This window comes from Trachinotus anak, unplaced genomic scaffold, assembly GCF_046630095.1.
Source record: "Trachinotus anak isolate AG129_WGS33_773 ecotype Australia unplaced genomic scaffold, CSIRO_AGI_Tana_v1 ptg000006l, whole genome shotgun sequence".
Taxonomy (NCBI): domain Eukaryota; kingdom Metazoa; phylum Chordata; class Actinopteri; order Carangiformes; family Carangidae; genus Trachinotus; species Trachinotus anak.
In genome coordinates, this window is record NW_027273857.1 from 827,812 (window position 1) to 845,000 (window position 17,189).

The following is a 17,189-nucleotide window of genomic DNA, read 5'->3' on the forward strand; positions in this document are numbered from 1 at the left end:
ATCATTTTATCATAATAGTTTTCTGTGATACTGTCTATTTTTAGGACCATTATATATTTTTTTATTATTTCATCACCATGTGTTCTTTGTACAATTATTTTTGTTACCATTTACAATTTATTAGCATTTAAATTACAAACATTGTTTTTTATTTTTTACATTTACACATATATTATTGTACTTTTTGTCTCCATTCATTTTTGCACTTTAATCCACGTTAACATTTCCAGTTGTCAGTTCTGGTTGAAGGAACAGTTTCTCTTCAGTGATGTAAAACGCTGCCGAGTGTTAGGTGACCTTTGACCCCCAGGCAGTGAATAATTAGCCTGAAGAGGGGTGTGATCAGTTTATCAGGCAGGTCTTGTCAGGCACCTACTGAATGTAATTCACGAGTTTGAACCAATCAGATCTCCTCTCTCTATCACGCAGATAAAGGGAAGAACACTGTTAGTTTCAAACTTCATGAATCAACCCAAAGACAATTAGTGGATCAGGATTTTAGAGCTCGATGGGAGACGTGACGGGAATGTCCGGGTGATTTGGGGACACCTGAACGCCTCAGTGAGGATGGACGGCGGGGTGTCCGTGAGGGGAGGGGCCGGCCCAGACACACCTCTCAGCGGAGGGGTCACCCCGGAGCCGCCGCGGCCGGGTCATCAGAGACCCACGGGCGGCACCATGAGGGACGTGAACGGGACCAGGGCCGACGACGAGACCCGGCGCGGGTCCGGTTCTGACGAGCTCGTCTTCTTCGTTAACGGCAAGAAGGTAAAAGACTCATGTTCAAGTTAAAACAGCGGAATGTTCTGTTGAGTTCTTTAATTTACCGCCGTTTCTATCACATGAATGAATTATGAACTAATAACAGTAACTTGATAATATTATAATATTATAACCGCACTTCTACAGGAAACTAACATGCGGATACACTGAGCCTCTTACAGCGGAATATTCCTGCTGAGTTTGACTCCATGGTGTTTATAGCTACAACAGGTCACAAGAAGATAACTCTATAACAAGTATAAAAAAGTCAACATGAGACTGAACCGTGTTAGAATGTGTTAAATAAATATGAACATGGGAAAGAAATGAATGCTTGGCAGGAGTAAACCAGATATGAAAACATATATAGAATAGACACATTTAAAAAGAGCACTAGTACAAATAAAGACGAGAATAAACAGCATCAGGTTCAAGGTCATAAAATCATTCCAGAGAGTTGGAGCAGATCTGCAGTTTTCTGGGAGCATGAGAACAAACACTGCTTCTCCATGTTGAATTTTAACAGACCATCGTTCAATCATTCCTCAGAAACCAGCAGGAAAGGACAAAACAGAAACACCGCAGTGTGAAACACGTAAAGCAAACAGTCTGCAGCAGTCTCACCTGGCTGCAGGTGTCTGCAGGTTCCTCATTTAAAGAAACGAGGTTCTTCGTTAATCAGGCCACGTCCTAAACTCAAGTGTTGTGTAAATGATGTGGTTTTCAGCAGGAAGTTCGTACCTTCATGAAACGTATTTTTACCTTTTCCATCAACAGCAACTTTAAACCTGAAGTAAATAAATTTGCGTTTTGAGTAAAATCCTGAACACGACCCTGAATTGAGTGTTTCTGTGTTTCTGTCCTGCAGATTGTGGAGAAGAACGCAGATCCTGAGATGACCCTGCTGACGTACCTGAGGAGGAAATGTACGATCACACATGCACATCTCAAATATAAAAGCTTTAGATATGAATACAGCAGAACTGCTCTCTGTCGAACACACGTTGTGCTGTGTTAGACTTCAGGTTTCCTGTTTCACAACTTCAAATCCCTGGCACAAAGCTTTCACTTCTTACTTTTATGATTATATCATCGTTATTGTCCAATATATCGTTTTTATTTCTCTTTTTCTTGAGTTGATTCATTTCCCCTGACAAAGACAGGGAACTTTAGTCATGTTTCTGGCACGAGTTTGCACCAAACTGACACAATCAAAACAGAAAAAATCATTTTCAAATTAAGGAAGAAAGAAAGAAAGAAGAGGTTGTTTATTTTTTAAAGGAATAAAAGTTATTTCACAGCTGTGGACACAAATCTTTAAGAAAAAACTGAAGCAACTTCTGTTTCAGTGAATGAAACTAGTGTTTTATTCTTTGCAGTTTGGTTTATTGGTGTTCTCATAAAAAACACAAAGTAATGAGTGACTCTCTGAGGTCGGTGACCGTCTCTGAGATAACACTCAGCAGATCAAAGTCCAAACTAATCTGGAGAGAAAGTTGGGTTGATTTTTTAAACAGCTGTTCAGATCCAGTCTGATATTTCCCTCCTGGTTTTCGTCCTTCTCCAGGACTGAAGTGTGAGGGAGAGGAAACCTGAAAAAATCTTTCCCATTTACACCTTTCCACAGTTTGCCCTCCGTCCTAAATCAGAGCTCAAGGTGAATTAAAGGTAACCATAGCAACAGGTAACTGACTCGGGGGCTGAAGGTCGTGGTGCTTCAAGGAGCCCACATCACTCGAGGCCCTCAAAGGCCCCAGAAACCCTCTGAAGTACCCCCGGACCCCCCACTGACCTCCTGAAGGTCCTGGACCATTTGAGCTTCCTCAAAGACCTCAGGTATCTACTCAGTGATGTTTGAGGACTTTCAGGAGGACAAGAGGAAAAGACCTTTACCCTCCTGAAGGCCCCCAGGGACCCGCTGAGGGCCCGTGCCTCAGTGACCTCTGGGAACTCTGAGGAAGGTGCTTCACTCTTTAACAGGAGTGTAACTGGACTCATCACACGTGTCAATGTAAACTGTGTGTGTGTGTGTGTGTGTGTGTGTGTGTGTGTGTGTGTTGTCAGTGGGTTTAACAGGGACCAAGCTGGGCTGTGCTGAAGGCGGCTGTGGAGCCTGTACCGTCATGTTGTCCAGATACCAGACACACACTCAGCAGCTGCTGTATCCTTCACAGTGTGTGTGTGTGTGTGTGTGTGTGTGTGTGTGTGTGTGTGTGTGTGTGTGTTGATGAACCGTACCATCAGCTGCAGTCATGTGCTCTCATCTGACATCTGAACTTTAATGATGACAAACTGATTTCACAGCTGATAATAAACTATGTGAGCAGAGAAACGTCTTTAACTCCGTCTAGTCATTACGCCGTCAACGCCTGTCTCGCCCCCCTGTGCTCCCTACACCTGGTCGCCGTGACGACCGTGGAGGGCATTGGCAGCGTGGCCCGGAAACTGCATCCTGTTCAGGTAACACACGACCTCACAACTCTCAGAAAACATCATCGTCGTTACAGCTGCACTGACACGTCAGGGGCAGCAGCGTTGAACTCATCACAGTGGCGGTAACGACGAAACAGTCTTTAAAAACTAACATCAGCTTTTTAAAATGGGGGAGGTGTTGTACTCTAGAGGGAATTGACTGTGTTTTAATGGATGTTTTCTGATTGACAGTAACCATGAGAAATATTTCCTGTGCAGGAGCGAATAGCGAGAGCTCACGGCTCTCAGTGCGGTTTCTGTACTCCGGGGATCGTCATGTCCATGTACGCTCTGCTGAGAAACAACCCCACGCCCAGAATGGCCGACGTGGAGGAGGCTTTCCAAGGTAGACTGTTTGTTGATTGGACGAGCTGAAACCTGATTGGTTTTGTCCTGAGGGAAACGTGCTCAGCTCCATCATGTGTCATCGTCTCTGGATTCAGAGAAAAACTCAGCAGGAAAATGGACAACATTTACAATCATGACCAGTCCAACCCATTATAGTTTTAAAATCTGTAACTCCATCTCTTCTTGTGAGTATATGTCGTAATATTATAGGACAGTAGGAAATGTCCCCAGAGTAAACACAACTTCAGTTTTATGTGTTTAAGTTCTGAAACAGTTCAGTCTCACAGGTTCATTTTTGTTTAGGAAATCTGTGTCGCTGCACCGGATACAGACCCATCCTGGAGGGGTACAAGACCTTCACTGTGGTGAGACAGAAGCACTGACACACACACACTCTCTCCCTCCCTCTCTCTCTCTCTCCATCTATCTATAAAAACACTCACATTGGGTTGTGGCCTCCAGGAGGGGGGCTGCTGTGGTGGCAAAGGGCGGGAAAATGGCTGCTGTATGACCAAAGGGAGCGGAGCTGAGAAAACCTCAGAGGAAGACCTAAGTGTAAGTGTCTCCATCTTTGTTAAAATGTATAAATACAGTTTTTAAAACAGCTTTTTAATTGTCTCTGAGCGTTAACTCTTTGTTCTGGTGCAGGAATCCACGTCTCTATTTACTGCAGCAGACTTTGCACCTTTTGACCCCACACAGGAGGTCATTTTCCCTCCTGAACTGATGGTAAATAACACTCACAATACAGCATGAACACACTGAATTATTCAGTGACATCATCTCTGATGTCCCTCCACAATAAAGCTCCAACAACTGTTGTTAAGTTTCTCCAGTATCACAGTGAAACAGTGATGTTGTCTGAACATCAGGATTCACTGCAGACAGGAGCTGATCACAGCTGGTCACAGCTGATCACAGCTGACCACAGCTGGTCACTGCAGACAGGAGCTGATCACAGCTGATCACAGCTGGTCACAGCTGATCACAGCTGACCACAGCTGGTCACTGCAGACAGGAGCTGATCACAGCTGATCTCAGCTGCTGTTGTTGGGACAGTTAAACTAACGTAGAATAAAAGTTTCAGTCCGCACTCTCTCGTAGTCTAAAGTCTTTTGGTTTATACCTTCTTCCCTACCTTCCTCCCACCTAGTCTCTCACCAAAGGTCAGATGTCGCATTTGCTGTGTTTCCGTGGCAACCGGGCAGTGTGGCTGCAGCCCAACAGTCTGGAGGAGTTTCTGCGTCTGAAATGGAAACACCCAGACGCCCGAGTGGTGGTGGGAAACACTGAAGTGGGTCAGTCTGTTTCTCTGTTTCAGACATATGTTAATTTGTTCATTCATTCATTCATTCGTTCATCCAGGTGTTCATTCAGTGTGCTTGTGTGCTCAGGTATTGAAGTGAAGTTTAAGAACATGGTGTACCCAGTCATCCTGGCTCCGACCTTCATCCCTGAGCTGAACGCAGTGACTCACACTGAGGACGGTGAGAACTCACTCTGATGACACAGCTACGACCAAACTCATGTGGACGTGTTACCAAGTTGTTGTATATCTAAATGTTGCTAATGCTAATATAGTGCTAATGTGTTTCCATGGATATAGTTAATAAGCTTTGTAGAAATAGAAAGTCTGACCCTGTGGCACTAAGTTCAACCTTTAATAAGTGATTGATTCGGAACATGTTCACAGTGAACACTGAAAAATGTGAATACAAACATCTAAAGCTGTGTTGTGGGTCCAGGCATCGTGTTTGGTGCAGCGTGCACGCTCAGCCACATGGGGGCCGTACTGAAGCAGGCGCTGGAGACTCTTCCTCCTCATCAGACGGAAGTCTTCCTCGCCGTCCTGGAGCAGCTGCGCTGGTTTGCAGGACAGCAAATACGCAACGTAGCAGTGAGTCTGGACATCATATGTTGAGCAAGGCACTAAAAGGGTTGCAGGTTTGAATCCCTGCCTAATATTGGATGGTTTCAGGGTCCTGGAGGGTCCTGTGGTTTGAGGATATCTGGACTGAAATTACACAGAGCAGGTAATAAAAACGATTGTGTTGTTATGTTTTCAGGCTGTTGGTGGGAACATCATGACGGCCAGCCCCATATCAGACCTCAACCCTGTTTTCATGGCAGCAGGCTGCAAACTCACTCTGATGGACAAAGGTAACACACACACACACACACACACACACACACACACACACACACTGTGGTCACACATACTTAAATTAGATACATTACATTTCTTAAACTTTGCTTTTGTTTCCTCAACGTCTTTATTTTGTGTTTTATTTTGAATTCTAATACAGCTCATATCGTCCCTACAGGGTGAAGTTTATTTTGAAAGGTTCCATACATAGTAATAAAGTCATTTTTCTGAGTACTAGATATCAGCACATGATACTGTACGGTACATTAGGAGAAAAGCTTCAGTGAAATCACACAGTCACGGTGCGTTTGCTTGCTCTATATTTGTCAGGTGACCTTTAATCCAAAGTCTTGCGTATCTTCAAACGCTGCTGTAAACGCTCGTTATATAAGGTTCTGTCACAGCTTGTGTAAAAAATGGTCATTTGAGTTCATGTTGTGTTCAGTGTCACTCCTCTGCTCATATTCTTTTCTTCTCATCTTTACTCCATATTACATATCACTCATATATCCTACAGCACTTAAAGGCAACATTATATTAAACCAAATCAGTGCCATCTAACTGGACTCCATGAGTTACACTGTGTTCTATGATGCATCTGTATATGGAAACATGAAATTCAGACCCTGGTCCTGACCTTTGACCCCTGTCTGTGTGTCAGATGGCAGTCGTGAGGTTCAGATGGACGACAGTTTCTTCACAGGTTACAGGAGAACAGCTCTTCGACCGCAGGAGATCCTGCTCTCCATAGAGATCCCATACAGCAAGAAGGTAGACACAGCGTCGCCCTGGCAACCGCCCCTGTGACCTGTTAACTCTATGAACCACTTATCAACCACTGACAGTTACCTAGCAACTCTCGTTCATCTTGCAACTGCTGTCAGTCAGTTAGTAACTACTGTCTGTCACCTAGCAACCACTGACTGTTACCTAGCAACCACTGTCACAGAACTGTATCTGTCGCTGTTTTTGTCTTTTCCCGCCTCAGACTCAGTTCGTCTCCGCCTTCAAACAATCGCCTCGCCGTGAGGATGACATCAGCATTGTCACCGCAGCGATGAGCGTCACCTTCACTCCTGGTACAAGCGTCGTCGAGGACTTGAGGCTGAGCTACGGCGGCATGGCAGCAACCACGGTGCTGGCAAAGAAGACGGCGAACAGGCTGCTGGGAAGGTAACACACGTGGCGAATAAGGGTTAAAGGGTTAAAGGGAGGAAGGGTGTAACTCTCTGATGTCATCCAGGTGTTGGGAGGAGGAGCTTCTGCAGGAGGCTTGCTCCTCATTGGCTGAAGAGCTGACCCTCGACCCCTCTGCACCAGGCGGCATGGTGACATACCGGCGAACTCTGACCCTCAGCCTCTTCTTCAAGTTCTACCTGACAGTGCTGCAGAAGCTCCGACAGCAGGTCAGAGGTTGAACCTGAACCATCATATTTATCTGGTTCTGAACCTCAGGTTCAGTCTGGACCCACCTGAAACTGATTACCTGATTGATTACCTGATTGATTATCTTGTGACGTTGTATTTGTCAGGGTGTGAATGTGAAGGAGGTCGGGTCGGACTGTGTGAGCGCCACAGAGATTTTCCATCCTCAGACTCCGTCCAGTGCTCAGATCTACCAGGTACGAGCAGCTGTCGGTCACTGAGCTGTCATTGGAAACGCTGCTGCTGGTGTCACCGGAATAAACCAGTGCTTCCAGTTTTGGTGTCCAGGTGTGTAATTTCACCTTTTCCCTCCAGGCGGTGCCGGAGGGGCAGAGCCAGGAGGATGTGGTGGGCCGGCCCATGATGCACCTGTCGGCCATGAAGCAGGCAACAGGTGAGGCGGTTTACTGCGACGACGTGCCGCTGTACGAGAACGAGCTCTACCTGTCGCTCGTCACCAGCAGCAAAGCTCACGCTCGCATCATGTAAGGCTCTAACCTTAACCCCAACACACACCTGTACGACACACACCTGTCCTGTCTAACCCAGGTGTGTCTGTTGTAGCTCTATAGATACCTCAGCAGCAGAGTGTTTGCCTGGCGTCGTCTGTTGTGTGTTTGCTGACGACATCCCCGGGTCTAATGCCACCGGACCCATTCAATATGACGAGACCGTCCTCGCTGACCGCCAGGTGTGTTTCTGTTGTTTTGTTCAACCAGTCAGGTGACTCTGTCAGGTTCAGGTCACTGATGTGTGCCTCCTCTCTGCAGGTGACATGTGTGGGCCACATCATTGGCGCCGTGGTGGCCAACACTCAGCTTAACGCTCAGAGAGCCGCCAAGGCCGTCAAGATCCAGTACGAAGAGCTGCAGCCTGTCGTCACCATCCAGGTGAGACTGGCAACACCTGAGGCCCTGCAGACGACATCAGTGTTGAGATTTTAAAGTAAAAATAAAAGTTTCAAAAACTTGACAATGAAGCTGATTTTGTTGGTTTGATTGACAGGAGGCTATCGTCGCCCAGTCCTTCTATCAGCCAATGAGAACCATTCAGAAGGGAGACCTGGAGGCAGGGTTTAAACAGGCCGACCACATCCTGGAGGGTAGGACTGTGTCCAAGACTTCCTCCTGTTCCCAGCCAATCAGATACTGAATATTGATTGATTGATGGATCTATTGTCTGTCAGGTGAGATGCACATCGGCGGTCAGGAGCATTTCTACCTGGAGACAAACGTCACTTTGGCTGTTCCTCGAGGAGAAGACGGAGAGATGGAGCTCTTCGTGTCCACTCAGTCTGCTTCCAAAACACAGGTGAGACTACTGCAAAACACAGGTAAAACTACTGCAAAACACAGGTGAGACTACTGCAAAACACAGGTAAAACTACTGCAAAACACAGGTGAGACTACTGCAAAACACAGGTGAGACTACTGCAAAACACAGGGAAAACTACTGCAAAACACAGGTGAGACTACTGCAAAACACAGGTAATAGTACTGCTTAACACTTGGTCTCTTGTGTCTTAGTCTCTGGTGGCTAAGGCGTTGGGCGTCCCTGCTAACAGGGTGGTGGTCCGGGTGAAGAGGATGGGCGGAGGTTTTGGTGGAAAGGAGAGCCGAACCACCGTGTTGTCCACGGTGGTCGCCGTGGCAGCAAACAAGTACGTCTGTCAATCACTTAGCTATTTGTTTTCAGAAGTTTTTCCTGAGAGTTTCTGAAACATTGTGTGTGCTGCAGGCTGAAGAGGCCTGTGAGGTGCATGTTGGACAGAGACGAGGACATGTTGATCACTGGAGGGAGACACCCCTTCTATGGGAAATACAAGGTAGGAGGACGCCCCCTGCTGGAGAGGACTCAACACTCGCAGCAACAGCAGCACAGTTTCTTTTTGTTCGTTTCCTGTTCTTGTGTGTGTTTGTTGTCCTGTGCAGCGGGTCGCTGTGTGTACTCCTCCTCTGTGGATGAACAGGGCTGAAATAAGTTGTGTCAGACTGAATATGGCTGAATTGTGTCTCCAGGGTTAGTAAATGTTTCCTCTTCTTCTCTTGTTGCAGGTTGGTTTTCTAAACAGCGGGAAGGTGGTGGCTCTGGATGTGTCGTACTACAGTAACGCTGGAAACTCCATGGACCTCTCGTTATCAGTGAGTATCATTATTAACCACAGACTATTAATAATCACACTGCCGACGATGCGCTGATGTTACCTGTGTGTTCATCCAGATCCTGGAGCGCGCTCTGTTCCACATGGAGAACTCGTACAGCGTTCCGAACATTCGCGGCCGAGGCTTCCTGTGCCGCACCAACCTGCCGTCCAACACCGCGTTCAGAGGCTTCGGAGGGCCGCAGGGCATGATGGTGGCTGAGAGCTGGATGACGGATGTGGCTCAGAGTCTGGGGAGGTCGGCAGAGGAGGTCTGTGGATGAACAAAGTCACACATGACGGATTATCTGAATTCTGGTGGAGGAACAGCGTCCAATCAGTGTCTCCGTCTACCTCCAGGTGCGTCGGTTGAACCTCTACGTGGAGGGCGAGTTGACGCCCTACAACCAGATCCTGGACCAGCTGACTCTGGACCGCTGTTGGGATGAGTGCCTGTCACGGTCTGGATACCAGCAACGCCGAGCCGCCATTGACCTCTATAACAGGTAAAAACCACCTGGAAGCATCTTGAACTCAGATTAACCCCCCTCCCCCCCGATGTTACTGAGTGATCTGTCACTGCCCCCCCTCCCAGACAGAACCGATGGACCAAACGCGGCCTCGCCATCGTCCCCACCAAGTTTGGCATCAGCTTCACTGCTGTCTTCCTCAACCAGGTCTGACCCAACAACACTGTCACAGGTTGAAATGTCTCCATGAACACGTCTGAGTCAGTGTTTCGTTGCGTCCGCAGGCCGGAGCTCTGGTCCACATCTACACAGACGGCTCAGTGTTGTTGACCCACGGGGGGACAGAGATGGGACAGGGACTCCACACCAAGATGGTCCAGGTACAGGAGCTCAACTATTATTCTGGTTTTCATCTTTTTTACATCAATAATTTAGCTGTTCTAATTATTGATGGTTAATTTCCCACAATGCACAGAGACGCTGGTTTTAGTTCATTTCAGTGTAAAGGACTCCATCATGTGGCTGTTAGAAGATCTGCAGCTTCAGAGTCTTCAGCCTTGGCTTCAACACTCTCATACGACTCTGAGAGAGAGATTTCTTCATCTCCTGCAACATCAACCAGAACTGTTCGTGGTTTCTGCTGACAAACTATTAAAAACTGTGTGTGTGTGTGTGTGTGTGTGTGTGTCCAGGTTGCCAGCAGGGTTCTGGGTATCCCCTGTTCAAAGATCCACATCTCAGAGACCAGCACCAACACGGTCCCCAACACCAGCCCCACCGCCGCCTCCGCCTCCTCCGACCTCAACGGAGCCGCTGTGCAGAACGCCTGCGAGATCCTCGTCAAACGTCTGGAACCGTACAAGACCCAGAACCCCAAAGGATCATGGGAGGACTGGGTGAGTATAAGCAGTCGTGGCTGTTGATGTAACATCAGTCAGATTTCACACCTGAACTCTTTTTACACAAAGTGAAAAACTTTGTTACAAGAGTTTAAATTTAAAAACTCCAGGTACTACATTCGGTTTACTGTATGTGGACGAAGTACGAAGTGTTTCACTAAAGTACAAGTACATAAGTATTAGTGTCAGTTAGAGCAGTCACAAGGAGGACGAGACTTTGTGTTGATTGATTTTCTGTCTCGCTGGTGTCTCTGGTGTCAGGTGAGAGCAGCGTACTTCGACAGAGTCAGCCTCAGTGCAAACGGGTTTTACAGGTGAGTTCACACACAGTTGTCGCATCTTTTAATCTGTTGAGACACAAAGTCCAGGACTGAGTGTCACTGTTTCCTGTTGCCGTCAGGACTCCAGATCTGGGTTATGACTTTGACACAAACTCTGGCCGAGCCTTTAACTATTTCACCAACGGAGTCGCCTGCTCAGAGGTGGAGGTCGACTGTCTCACCGGAGCTCACAAGGTCAGTGTGTGTGTGTGTGTGTGTGTGTGTGTGTGTGTGTGTGTGTGTGTGTGTGTGTGTGTTAATGCAGGTCTTTGTGTTGCAGAATCTGAGCACCACCATAGTGATGGACGTTGGTCACAGTCTGAACCCAGCTATAGACATTGGACAGGTGAGACAATCAATCAATCAATAAACCAATCAAAACTGGTCACTGGATGAAGCCACCAAACGAAGTGTAACCCTCTGAACCTGTAGATTTTGATTTGAGGAGCTGCTGAACGTTCCTGTCTCCTACGTCTCTGCAGGTGGAGGGGGCGTTCATGCAGGGCCTGGGCCTCTTCACGCTGGAGGAGCTCCACTACTCCCCTCGGGGTGTCCTCCTCACTCGGGGTCCCGGCTCCTACAAGATCCCGGCCTTTGGTGACATTCCCACCGAGCTCACCGTCTCTCTGCTCCGGGACGCACCAAACAACAAGGCCATCTTCGCCTCCAAGGTGACCCCGCTGACCCCGCTGACCCCTCCTCACCGCCACCGCTCATGTTCCCACAGAACAAACTCATTCCAAAGCAACTGATCCAATACCCTCTCTCTCCAGGCTGTGGGCGAGCCTCCTCTTTTCCTGGCAGCTTCGGTTTTCTACTCCATCAAAGACGCCATCAGTGCCGCCCGGGCGGAGTCAGGCATCAGCGGTCCGTTCAGGCTGGACAGCCCCGCCTCCGCCGAGAGGATCCGCAACGCCTGCAGCGACCGCTTCACCAAACTGGTACGAAAGCTTGTTCAGAACCTGCTGTTGAGTAGAACATGTGCAGCAGTAAGGTTTCCCTCCACTGGGACTGAGGCCCAGGCACACCGTGAAATACTGCGTCACTTTCTACACATTTCAACATGCTGATGTTTGTCTGTTGCAGTGTCCTCCTCCAGAGCCTGGTGACTTCACCCCCTGGTCTGTACAAGTCTAGGACCCTCGACCAGAGAGAGAGAGAGAGAAAAAAGCACCAGTGATGATCAGTGTAAAACTACAAAAGCACAATGAGCCACTGTGTAAACGCACATTCACATTAGAGTCACTAATCAGGCGTCGTCTGTGCTGTTAGCTGATATTATCCATCATTTAGATTATATGTGAATAACACTGTATACAACCAGTTAGCTGAGGTCACTGATGCCAATGAGCAGGACTCAGGACATGAAACATGATCTGTTCAGGAGAATCTTACTGTAAAACAACATGTTCCCAGTCCTACATAAACTTCCCAGTGAAGATGAGAGAATCCTCAGACCTGCAGCTGCATCAGTCTCATGACGCCTGGAAGCCAGATGTGAATGAAACCATGATGAAGTTCTGCACCGTTTGAATGAATTAACACTTGTGGAAGTTTGTCTCTGCTGAAGCTCTCACTGAATTTTAACTTGTTGTGATCTCAACGATTAAAGCTCCATGTTTCACTCTTCTTCTGTGGTTTATTTGAAGTGTTGATCTCCATCAGAAGATATATCTGTGGTTTTAAGAACCAAAAACCATCTCAGTGTAGTTTTACATCTCCTCTCTCAGGCTTCTCTCTGGAGCTCTCGTAACAACAGGTCAGTCAGCCAATCAGAGGAGAGGATCTGAGCCTCTCTTGTGATTGGTGGGCGGGGCTTGGGGCTGCTGATGGGTGGTGGTGAGTGGGTGGTGTTAGGACCTTCACAGTGAGGTGTCAGGGCAGCTCAGGCTCCAGCAGGATCACCTCCATGTTAATTGTGTGGTCAGAGTGTGAAGTATGAGGGTCACATGTTTGTATCATCATCATCATCATCATCTTCAACCCTCCAACCACATGTCGACCTGCACGTCTCATCCTCCACCTTCATGTCCCTCTGCAGAGTCCAGACTTTCTATAAAGCTCCTGCAGGAGCACCAGTGCAGCTGCCATCAGCTGAGTCAGGCTGATGCTGGCTGAATGTCGGCACCATCGGCTCCGATCTCTTCTGAGAGCAGATTGTTCTGTTGAACCAGAGTCAGACGGATGAAGCAGCAGGACCTCAGCTCTTCGACCTCTGCAGTGACCTTTAACAACAGCAGAGGGCGCCGTCAGCTCTTTATAATCACAGGTCTGCCGGACCTCCGTCATATTTCACACCAGCAGGACTCAATGAAGTCTGAGAGAGAGAGGGACAGAGAGACCTAGAGGTAGAATCAGAGTCCTGGTTCTGGTCCTGCAGTGTCAGTGCTGGATTATGGCTCGCAGGAGGATGGAGACTAAACCGGTGGTCTTCTGTCTGAAGACGCTGCTGCTGCTCTACTCCTTCATCTTCTGGGTGAGGAAGCTCTTTATTCTGACCTGGTGACATGTTCTCACCTCAGGGGAGGGTGGACCATCTTTGTTTTTATTTTCTGATGGTTTGATTCTTTGTTGAGGAAAAACCAGGATGAGTTTACGTTCCTAAAATCTTATTCTGATTCTTCTCATCATGACCTAAAACACAGTGAGGTTTGAAGGTGAGGTTCTGGAGCTGGAGGTTTCTCCTGTATTTAATTTTAGTTCAGTGATGTTTAGAGACATTTTATTTTCGATGTTTTTGTTCCAACATGGATTTGAAATGTTGACCTGACTCTCAGGTGAAATTCACCTTTCAAGATGAATCATGTCAGAAAAAAGGAAACTCAGAAGGAAAAGTTTGATTCAGTCGAGGTTCATGATGTCAGACATCAGGACATGTGTGATGAGGTCAGAGGTCACCTGGAGGTCCAGTAATTATCTGGACCCTGAGGAATGAGGAGGAGGCCGGAGCTGTGACACCGAGACGAGAATGAAGATGTGAGAATAAAACAACAGGACGACACAGAAAACCAAACTGACTCCAGTCGACAGGAAACAGGGTTCACTGCCCCCCAGCAGGTTCTGGTCCTGACAGCGTCCCTGATGATACGAACGATTATTGATTGATTACAGCTGAGTTCAGTGAGGACGATGATCTGAGCTCTGACACCGTCTTCTTCTTCTTCTCACCTGTTTGTCAGTTTGTCACTTTGCTGTCAGATCATTTGAGTCATGTGCTGCTGAATCACTGCTCTCACACACACACACACACACACACACACACACACACACACACACACACACACGTCCTCTCTGTGATTCAGCCTCCTACTTTAATAAAACTGGTTCAATCCTGCTGAAAACAAAAAAAAAAATCCTCATTGCTCGACAGTCTGACCTGTAGCCCCCCCCCCCCCCCCCCAGGTGACAGGTGTGGTCCTGCTGTCGGTGGGCCTGTGGTGGAAGTTTATGTTGGGCCCCTACATGTTACTGATCTCCAGCGGCCCCTCCAACGCTCCGTACGTCCTCGCCGGCACCGGAGCTGCCATCGTGCTGTTCGGACTGTTCGGCTGCTTCGCCACCTGCAGGGGCCGGCCCTGGATGCTGAAGCTGGTCAGTGAGGGTTGTGACGCGTCAGTGTGTTGATGAGTGTGTCTCCTCCCCGATCACATTACGATCAATAACCTGATTTTTGATTTCTGTATACCATTGTATGATCTCTGGATGACCTCTGACCTCTGACCCCTGCTCAGTACGCTGCTTTTCTGTCTCTGGTCTTCATGACCGAACTCATCGCTGGGATCTCTGGATTTGTCTTTCGTCATGAGGTGGGAATACACAACAACACAACTACACAACAACACAACTACACAACAACACAACAACACAACTCTTTAAAAGCAGCAGCAGTGAGGCTCACACTGAGCGGTCTGCAGGTCCGGACCAGCCTCAGTGTGTTACGTTAACATGTAGCTGAAATAAAAAGGAATAAATATGTATATGAATGAATCACATGTCATTACTTTGTGTTTCCAATAGCATGACATTCAATTCTTTTCTTTAGGCTCAGGATTCATGACCGCCATGAAACTAGATTAATCATCTATTTGTCAGTGATTGATACCAAAATAAAATACACATCACACAGAATAAAGTTGCAGTGAGAGTAGGATCAACACACACACACACCTGCTGTCCCAGGGATTTCACCTGCACCGCGCCGCAGCATGAGAGGGTGAACGGCTCAGCGGCTCACGCTGTCACACAGCCTCCAAAGCTCGTCCTGCAACAGACACACAACAGACACACAACAGACACACTGCAGTCACATCTCCAGAGTTTCAGTCTCATTCACAGCCACAGATCCCACGGGCTTCAACACCCTCACCTCACGGCCAAGCTCAGGACGAGACACGAACTAACGCGAGAACATCTGCCCGCCTTCACAATAAAAGCTCAACATTAAAAAATGAAAACAGCACAAAGAAGCGAAGTGACACAATCCTCCCAGTAGCGAGAGGAGCCGAGGATTCCAGCACGTGGTGGGAGAGCGACTGACTTCCTGCCGCTTCTTCCATCTGTGCGTGTGCGTGTGCGTGTGTGTGTTTCTGTGTGTGTGTGTGTGTTTCTGTGTGTGTGCGTGTGCGTGTGTTTCTGTGTGTGCGTGTGTGTGTGTGTGTTTCTGTGTGTGTGTGTGTGTTTCTGTGTGTGCGTGTGTGTGTGTGTGTGTGTCTGTGTGTGTGCATGTGTGTGTGTGTGTGTGTGTTTCTGTGTGTGTGTGTCTGTGTGTGTGTCTGTGTGTGTGTGTGTGTGTGTGTCTGTGTGTGTGTCTGTGTGTGTGCATGTGTGTGTGTGTGTGTGTGTTTCTGTGTGTGTGTGTCTGTGTGTGTGTGTGTGTGTCTGTGTGTGTGTCTGTGTGTGTGTGTGTGTTTCTGTGTGTGTGTGTCTGTGTGTCTGTGTGTGTGTGTGTGTGTGTGTGTGTGTGTCTGTGTGTGTGTGTGTGTGTGTGTGTGCTCAGATTAAAGGGACCTTCCTCACGACGTACAGCGACGCAGTGATGACGTATGACGGACGGGATGACAGGAGTCTGGCCGTGGACGGAGTCCAACGCAGAGTCAGTGTCTCTCTATCAGTGTCTCTCTCCTCTCACCTGTAGAGGTGGCTGCAACAGTCAGTCGGTGTTCAACATGAATTCATCTCATTATTATTATGATCTTATGAAATATCACAATCTCTCTATATATTATTATATATTATTATTGACTTTCAGGTCAATGTAAGAAAAGCTCAAATCAGACCGGAACCTCACGGTGACACAGCTGACTTTGCTTCCTGTGTGTCCGCAGTTACACTGCTGTGGGGTGTATAACTACACCAGCTGGTTCTCCAGTGTGTACTTCCCGCTCGGGGGGGTTCCCGCCAGCTGTTGTGTTAGTTTCTCCGACTGCAGCGTTGCAGACCTGAGGAACGCAACTGTGGCTGCTCATAAAGTCCACAAACAGGTAAACACACACTCACACACACACACTCACACACACACACACACACTCACACTCACTCACACACTCACACTCACACTCACACACACACACTCACACACACTCACACACACACACTCACACTCACACACTCACCCTCACACTCACACTCACTCACACACTCACACACACACACACACACACTCACACACACACACTCACACACTCACACTCACACACACTCACACTCACACACTCACACACACACACACACACTCACACACACACACACACACACACACACACACACACACACACACACACTGGTTCCTGCTCCCCTCCAGCTTCAGTCTGAATTTTCCCTGAGTGCTGGTGGATGAACTCCAACCGTCTGAAACAGCAGCTTTTTCTTTTTTCTTCTTTTGAAGTGAGGTCAATATATTTTTCAGGATTTGTCTTTAAATCATTGAAACGTCATTTTTCAAGCTGACACTCGACATGAATCCGCGGGTTCAACGAATGAATTGACAGATGCACAGATGAGTGAGTGCGTGCGTGACGTGTGTCTGCAGGGCTGTTACGAGTTGGTGACGTCAGCCATCGAGAGCAACATGGGAATCATCGCTGGAGTCACCTTCGGCGTCGCCTTCTCTCAGGTAAATCCACCGGAGGACAAAAGGCACCAGCAACAAACATGACCTCTGTCTGTCTGTGCAGAATGAAGGGAGGAATCATGGAGTCACATGATGGT

At 47.8% G+C, this 17,189-nt stretch overlaps 2 protein-coding genes and 1 long non-coding RNA gene across 3 annotated transcripts in view; 2 read left to right on the plus strand and 1 right to left on the minus strand.

Annotated features, from left to right (window-relative positions):
* The first annotated feature begins 372 nt into the window (after positions 1–372).
* Positions 373–12,611, plus strand: xdh (xanthine dehydrogenase). The gene is made up of 35 exons (XM_071479566.1): positions 373–768; positions 1,631–1,688; positions 2,827–2,923; positions 3,114–3,222; positions 3,454–3,580; positions 3,886–3,947; positions 4,045–4,137; positions 4,231–4,311; positions 4,736–4,880; positions 4,977–5,069; positions 5,328–5,479; positions 5,649–5,742; positions 6,390–6,499; positions 6,717–6,901; positions 6,972–7,134; positions 7,261–7,350; positions 7,469–7,638; positions 7,718–7,844; positions 7,924–8,043; positions 8,159–8,255; positions 8,340–8,464; positions 8,680–8,813; positions 8,891–8,978; positions 9,208–9,294; positions 9,374–9,565; positions 9,654–9,799; positions 9,889–9,970; positions 10,048–10,143; positions 10,456–10,659; positions 10,924–10,976; positions 11,063–11,177; positions 11,263–11,328; positions 11,465–11,653; positions 11,756–11,923; positions 12,069–12,611. Exons 1-35 carry the CDS (start codon positions 568–570, stop codon positions 12,117–12,119), a joined length of 4,170 nt encoding a protein of 1,389 aa, XP_071335667.1. The 5' UTR covers positions 373–567; the 3' UTR covers positions 12,120–12,611.
* On the minus strand, positions 5,225–15,658 carry LOC139622351 (uncharacterized). The gene is made up of 3 exons (XR_011691224.1): positions 15,349–15,658; positions 15,150–15,243; positions 5,225–5,596 (listed from the first exon to the last, which is right to left on the minus strand). It is a non-coding gene; the product is annotated as an uncharacterized lncRNA (long non-coding RNA).
* The window catches only part of LOC139622342 (tetraspanin-7-like), a 5,347-nt gene continuing 920 nt past the window's right edge, over positions 12,763–17,189 (plus strand). The window contains exons 1-6 of the mRNA XM_071479589.1: positions 12,763–13,458; positions 14,385–14,573; positions 14,714–14,788; positions 15,979–16,074; positions 16,307–16,462; positions 17,011–17,094. Coding sequence (XP_071335690.1) covers positions 13,378–13,458; positions 14,385–14,573; positions 14,714–14,788; positions 15,979–16,074; positions 16,307–16,462; positions 17,011–17,094 — 681 coding nt within the window. The 5' untranslated portion in view covers positions 12,763–13,377. The remainder of the gene's footprint in view (positions 13,459–14,384; positions 14,574–14,713; positions 14,789–15,978; positions 16,075–16,306; positions 16,463–17,010; positions 17,095–17,189) is intronic.

Bases quoted from the DNA above. Each gene is read 5' to 3' on its own strand.
- xdh (XM_071479566.1), top strand. From the start codon at position 568: ATGGACGGCGGGGTGTCCGTGAGGGGAGGGGCCGGCCCAGACACACCT. The intron at 8,256-8,339 runs GTAGGACTGTGT...ATTGTCTGTCAG, and splicing joins GGCCGACCACATCCTGGAGG to GTGAGATGCACATCGGCGGT. The intron at 11,178-11,262 runs GTCAGTGTGTGT...TTTGTGTTGCAG, and splicing joins GTCTCACCGGAGCTCACAAG to AATCTGAGCACCACCATAGT.